Source organism: Odontesthes bonariensis, chromosome 6 (genome assembly GCF_027942865.1).
Source record: "Odontesthes bonariensis isolate fOdoBon6 chromosome 6, fOdoBon6.hap1, whole genome shotgun sequence".
Lineage (NCBI taxonomy): Eukaryota > Metazoa > Chordata > Actinopteri > Atheriniformes > Atherinopsidae > Odontesthes > Odontesthes bonariensis.
Window position 1 is genome coordinate 6,204,184 of NC_134511.1, and position 6,959 is coordinate 6,211,142.

General features: G+C 44.9%; 1 protein-coding gene across 1 annotated transcript; it reads left to right on the top strand.

The window, feature by feature from the left end:
* Window positions 1-276: 276 nt before the first annotated feature.
* LOC142381880 (putative G-protein coupled receptor 21) lies at window positions 277-6,552 on the top strand. Its single transcript, XM_075467173.1, has one exon. The coding sequence runs from the start codon at window positions 746-748 to the stop codon at window positions 1,829-1,831; it is 1,086 nt and encodes a 361-aa protein (XP_075323288.1). The 5' UTR covers window positions 277-745; the 3' UTR covers window positions 1,832-6,552.
* The last annotated feature ends 407 nt before the right edge of the window (window positions 6,553-6,959 follow it).

Here is a 6,959-nt window from a genome sequence, read left to right on the forward strand (position 1 = left end):
GGAAGTCGGCCAGCTTCTGCTTCCCCATCACCCCCAGAACGGATCTTTCTCCAGGAGTCTGAAGACGTCTGACTGACCTGACTCTGTTCGCCGGGGGAGCCGTCACAGTCGGCGTGAAGAATTGACAACATTGGAAGCTGCCGGGAATTGTTTTTCCCTCCTTTTGGCTGGTATTTGGAGAGTGAAAGTGGACGGCTATTGTGTTTTTGGTGGCAGCAGAGTGCTTACCTCAGGATTTGTAGACAAGGGGAGGGAGGGAGGGCGGGTATGAGAAGCAGCTGCGAGGGGAGGACGGGTTGCACTGCAGCATCAGACTGGCATCTCTTTTTCTATGGTGGGCATTTTTCTTTTTTCTTTTTTTTTCCTCTTGCAGTTGCACTCATGCAAATCCGTCCCAGCCGGCAGCAGCAGCAGAGCCTGGCTGCATTCGGTACGCACCCATGGATTAAAGCTAATTTAAGGACGGGCTGAGGGGGGAAAAGATGCTGATTTAAGGAGGAAAAAGGAGGCCCGCTTTGCTACTGGAGCAGCTGAAATGTTATATCTTCATTTGGATAAAAAGCTAAATGCATAAACGTAAGTAAAAAAAAAATAAATCAAGGAAATTAGGAAAGATGGGGGCGGAGTGAAAACGAGTGTGAAAATCACTTTCTACAACTTGAGGATTTAGAAGATAAATAAGTAAAAGAGAGACTTTGATGAGGAGATGACGGCCGAGTCGAGCTGAAACCGCCCCCCCCCACCCATGTCCAGTCCAAACATGAACTCTTCCTCGGATGCGAACCAAAGCGGCTCCCCCCTGTTCTGTCTGCTGGGCGCCGTGGGTTACCCCCGCAGCCTGGACACCTGCCTGCTGGAGGTGGCCATCATCCTCTTCCTCACCGTGCTCATCATCGCCGGCAACCTGGTGGTGATCTTCGTGTTCCACTGCGCGCCGCTGCTGCACCACCACACCACCAGCCACTTCATCCAGACCATGGCCTACGCCGACCTGCTGGTGGGCGTCAGCTGCCTGGTGCCCTCGCTGTCCCTGCTGCACTACCTGCGCGGCCTGAACGAGGAGCTCACCTGCAAGGTGTTCGGCTACATGGTGTCCGTGCTGAAGAGCGTGTCCATGGCGTCCCTGGCGTGCATCAGCGTGGACCGCTACATCGCCATCACCCGCCCGCTGTCCTACGCCACGCTGGTGACGCCGTGCCGGCTGCGGGTGTGCATCGTGCTCATCTGGGTTTACTCCGCTCTGATTTTCCTGCCGTCCTTCTTCGGCTGGGGGAAGCCGGGTTACCACGGCGACATCTTCCAGTGGTGCGCCGACTCGTGGAAGACCAACCCGGGGTTCAGCACCTTCATCGTGGCGCTGCTCTACGCGCCGGCCGCCCTGACCGTCTGCTTCACCTACGGGAGTATTTTCCGGATCTGCCGGCAGCACACGCGGGAGATCACGCAGCGCCACGCCCGCTTCAGCACGCAGACGGAGGGCAAGAAGGGCGAGCGGGGCGAGCGCTGCGAGGGCTGCACGGACAAGCGCTACGCCATGGTGCTGTTCCGCATCACCAGCGTCTTCTACGTGCTGTGGATGCCCTACATCCTCTACTTCCTGCTGGAAAGCGCCGGACTGTATCACCACATGGTGGCGTCCTTCCTGACCACGTGGCTGGCCATAAGCAACAGCTTCTGCAACTGTCTGATCTACAGCCTGTCCAACAGCGTCTTCCGGAAAGGTCTCGGCAGCCTCTTCAGCCCGCTGTTCCCGTCCTGCCTCGACTGCACGGACGCCAAGAAGCCGCCGGCGCCCGTCAGTCTGCGGACGGACACTCGATGCCAAGTGTGAGACGCCACTCGGATCCATTCGGTGCTCATGGCGCGGGTCTTTTTAAGGTCCTGCGGTGAAATGTGTCGAGGACCCTCTGCACGGATGGCAGAGAGGTGCCCGTGCTGCTGCCTGTCGGTCACTTCAAAGGAAGATTTTTTTGTGGAAAAGTTCCTGCTTGGGACTTTGTTTGGATGCTCGCGGCGGGATGCTGCTTTATGGCTGCGAGCCGAAGACGTGGAGTAGAGAAGTTTGATTCTGATCAAGAAAGAAGTCAAAAGATTCAGAAGATTAAAGGAACTCTTCTGCCTGCACTTGTTTAAGAACCCCAGATGCAAAAAATAAATAATAAGGAAAAGCACAGTGTGACCTGCGCTGTCTGATCCAACGAGAAGCAAAAAATATTTGATCTCTAGCCTGACTGATACTTCTATAAAGTCTCTTTCGGGGTAGAATTAAGTGTTGCAAAAAAACAAACAGTTTAAGACTTGAAAGAGGCTACTGAAGGAAACTCCAGATGGTTCAGCCTTTAAACCGTCTGACAATCCTGACAATCGGCCTTCTGTGTGAGTGAACGTTAATTTCTCTGAAGGATTCTTCTCTTTTGGAGGTTGGTTTTTAGTGGGGAAACATGTTTACACAGTCTGGAGTTCACATGAAAAATGTTGACTCGTGAATTGATTTTTTTTTGCTTTCTACGGGGAAAACTGATGTCGGAAGTTTTCCTGCCAGCAGACGGTGTTGTATCCTTGTTAGAGAAAACAATAAATAGTATTTATTTGGAGAGATATATTCTTTTTTTGGGTTACATTCATCCTCAGGTTTATTGGCAGTTTTTTATTAATCCTCTGAGCTGCTTGCCTTTGATGTAGATAATAGTTTGAGTCATTCTTAAAATCACGAGCTGCGTTGTGCTGGTTTTTTTTAAAGATACGATAATCAGTCAGTGCTGATGATGAATCTGCTGTCTGCCAGGATCCTCGGATTCGGCTTCGGTGCAAAAACTAACTTCACTAGAATTGTAACTTTTCTGCTCCTGTCTTTGTTTTCAGCCTCGGAAGCTGAAGAATTTTGATCTTAAGGCGAGACACGGCAGGCAAAAACAGTGATTTTTCATGCAGTGGTAGATTTTTTGATTTTGGGCCAGTCTACTCTATGTGTTCTTTCAACCTGCTATAAAGAAAACGTTGAAAACATAAATGAAAATCTTTATTTCATCACATTTTGTTTACTCGCAGCAGTGCGTTTCGCCCCCCTATTTAAATCTTTAATCTGTTTTCTCAAAATCAGTTTTTTGTATTTTTCCAGTATCAATATCGCTTATGGAGCACCTACTAGCACCAAACTATCCAGTTATACACTTAGCAGTATTCTGAAGATATGTACAGAAGGATTTGTTGATAAATCATTCCTGACCTCATTTATGTGACAATATAATAAAAAAATATGGCAAAAATGGATGTTTTTTTAGACTATGGACAGTATATTTTGATTTCCTAGGAAATTAAAGCAGATATCCTGAAATCCTTTCCATTTTGTGTGTAAACAAAATGAAAAAAGAATTTTGCACCTGGCTTTATCATATGTTCAGATCTATCTTCCAGAAATATGTGCAAATGTGCGCATATTGAATGAGATCATGCCTAATTTGCTTAATTAAACGTACAAATTTCTAAAACTTGTAATACATTTTTTTTCATACTTGTATAAGTAATCAACTGAGGAAGTTTCATGGTGATATCTATTATTTTAAAATATTACCCTATTCACCTGTAGTGTCTCGCCTTAAGGTAACACTGGGCCCTTTGTGAAGATTTTTGGCCCCCAGAATGGCCGCAGACCCCCAGCGTAAGTCATAATCTGTTGGAAGTGTTGTTGTGTGAGGTGATTCGTCGCAGCCGAGACGTGCTGCACTTGAAACCGATTCAGCTTTTTGGTTTCAAAGTTGAGTCAAAGTTTTCATACACTGAAGGACCTTAAAGTTTGTTGTTAAAGTCGTGTTTAAAGTGACGTTTCTAAGAGCGTCTTGCTCCTTATTTTGATGCATCTGTGGTTGAAGAGGAAGTGGAAAATAAAAGAAACTGCATGGGAAGATAACGTGGCTAAAGAAAAACTTCTGTGCACTCTCTGTCGGTGACTTTTGGAATAGCTTGGTTTGGGAGGGTGTCGTTGCTGAACCTTACAATCATATTGTCAAAGGTAAAATGCAGTATTTGGTCAAAAGTTTAATATCTGATGTGCTTTTTTAACCTTTTGAAATATGTATTTTCCATGAAGACGGCATGCAAAGCTTTGAACTAAAGACAGTTTCTGCACTCTATGGTTAGAATTTGATGTGTGTCTTATTTATTCACTGCTTCCTTACGCAGGGAGAATTCATATTAAACAAAAATTAGGAGGATTTTTGCTCGAGATCCTTTCCGTAACGCTGTCAGATGCATGTGAAACCAATCTGAGCCCATCACGATATCCCTTGCTGTTGCTCTGCGGCCGTTTAGACGTCGCCAGTCGTGGCATTTTGTGACTTTTTGTGCCTACCGACAGTTTAAACCAGAACAAACGCTGCATTTCGATGCATCGCTAGCTGCAGCCAACAAAGCTAGCTGCACTTAGATACTTTTCCTTTGTTTTTTTCTTCCATCTGTTCTATAAAAGATGAGTTTTGAGACATCTTGATTGACATCTGAACTCTGCCGTGACAAAGTGTTAGTGAGAGCATTTCTTCCACACCGTTCAAGAGGGAGCTGAAGAATTTCCCTGTGAGAGGAAGTTGAAGACATCACAATGTTAAGTGCCCCGAGATGACTTGACTTATGATTTAATGCTGCATAAATGACATTAAGTTAAACTGAATTGAATCTGTTGAACTAGGCCAGGCTTGTTGACTCGAAAAGGTTATAAAAGTGGTAACGACTGCCGATGGAAATGAGATCACATGGTAACTATTAAACCCTACGATGGCCCCGATGGACAAAAAGTGCCATTTTAAACACTATGGGTGTGTTCAAAACCCCATACTACATACTTGCATACTGCATACTCATTGATCAGACAGTATGCAGAGCGTTTACCCACAATGCATTTCGCTCCTGCCCGAGCCAAAATCAGCCAGCCTGAAGCCGGCTCTAAACTCTGTAAACTTTAGCAACATTTGAAACATTTTCAGGCGAGAAAGTAGTCGTTTAGATCCCCAACGTGTTGAAAACCTGACAAAATACCGGCTATTTACAATTTTGTTCCCACGAATTCGGCGCTACTAAAGCTAGCCGCAGTGAGCAACGCACTTCCGGTTATTTTTTACAAAAATAAAATAGCCTTTGCCTTTTATCATAGGGAAAGCCATTACGATACAATTGGTGCTTTTATTTTGAAAACAGGAAGTGAACCTACCCTAGTTGTAGCTAGCTTGAAACTGCCGTCTTGACAGGAAATGACGATCGGCGACGTCACATTACGTTGCATCTTGGGTAGTTTGAGTATGAGTAGTAACCTCATGATGCATACCCAACATTTCGGAGAATCTAGTATGCATCCGGGAACTTCTCGCTTACTCAAACTCGCATACTAACTCAAAAAGTTAGTAGGAGTAGTAGGAGAAGTATGCGGTTTCGAACACACTCGAGATTTCAGAAAAAGGCAACGCGACACAATCGGAGAACCTTTCTGGGAAAACATTTCAGATGGTTTCTGAAACTCCAGCGAAACACCAGATTTTTGTTTTTGTTGTCTTTAAGTCTGCTGTGGTTGTGTTTTCCGCCTCCTTATATCCGATATTTAAGTGATTTTTACCGTTTTTTAGTTTTATTTTCTTTAAAAAAAAAGGTTTCTAAATTGACCTTTTCAGCCATACGAACAGATTAAAGGTGATTCTCTTTGTTTGCCAAAGATCGGCTGATGGTGCACTTTCAGCCGGCCGCCCTGAACATGTTGCATCCCTTGTTGTTTTTCTCAGCGGCAGCTCGTCAACATTTGGTTATAAAACACGCCGTGCAGTAAACATCCAGCTGCTCATATACAGCCAGGACTGTGATATAAATGTCACATTTACGTGTAATTACGACTGAAAGTTGATGTAAGGAATTGGTGTCTCATAGAGACACGTGCATGCGTTTTCACCACAGGGGTCAGAGGTCAGGAGACCCTCCAACATGTGATGTCATACACCGTATTTCTATGTATGTTTTCTGTGTACAAAAATCTGCTCTGAAAATGTTAACTTGCTGCAAAATGTCGTCATGTTTGACCCCCCCAGTGAAAAATGCTCCACCAGCAGACTTTGTGTGCATGATTCTGGTTCAGTCTGGCTCAGTTTTATGTCTCGTGATGCTACTGAGAGGAACGCACTGACTGCACTCCTTGTCTTTGTATCCTAACACTGTTGCACAACTAACGTAATGAAGACAAAGACTTCCTGTTTTCCACAGGTCATGTCAGAAAATCAACAATGACTTGCAGAAAACCTTCCGGCCTGCCTTCCTTCTGTCGCTGCTGTGGGGACGAAATCAGAGCTCGCACAATCGGGCTGATCAGAGGTCCCAGTTTCAGCCGCGGTTACGTGCGGTTTTGCTTTTCCTTGACAGCAAAAATCAGCTGTGTGATTCTTCTTACAAACCACCGCAAAGCACTGACAGCAGAATCCAAATCTCAATGAAAGGGCTTCAATGTTGTAACTCTGGCTGAGCTGTGTGATAATCTGCATGTGACCTGAACTCTGAAACTCTTCTGCAGATTATTGTGAATAAGGAGGTGTTGATTGATTAAAAAAAAAAAAAAAAAAACCTGCGATGTTCTGTTTTCTGTGTTTTTTGGATTTATTTGACGGTGAAAATCCAGATGATATCTTATTGTTGGAGCTGCGGTCGCCACGCAGCCACGGACACGTCATTCAATCAAAACCGTAAAAAGATTCTCAGTTTAGTGTTTTTCAAGCATGTTTGAATGATTTCAGAGAGGAATAAACTGTAGTTTCAAATTATCATCGATTAGTTCTTCCCTTTTTTCTCAGGTTAACACGAGTGTGTAGTTAAATCATTCTCTTAGTTTTTAAAATGTTTCCCCACAAGGCAAAAATGTTGCCATGCAACTACTTCGTTGCATGCATCTCAGTCAGGCTGAGGTCTGGACTCTGACTGGACCGTTGCAACACCTT

What these genes read in the sequence shown, in the direction of transcription:
- LOC142381880 (XM_075467173.1), top strand. Translation starts at nt 746, where the DNA reads ATGTCCAGTCCAAACATGAACTCTTCCTCGGATGCGAACCAAAGCGGC.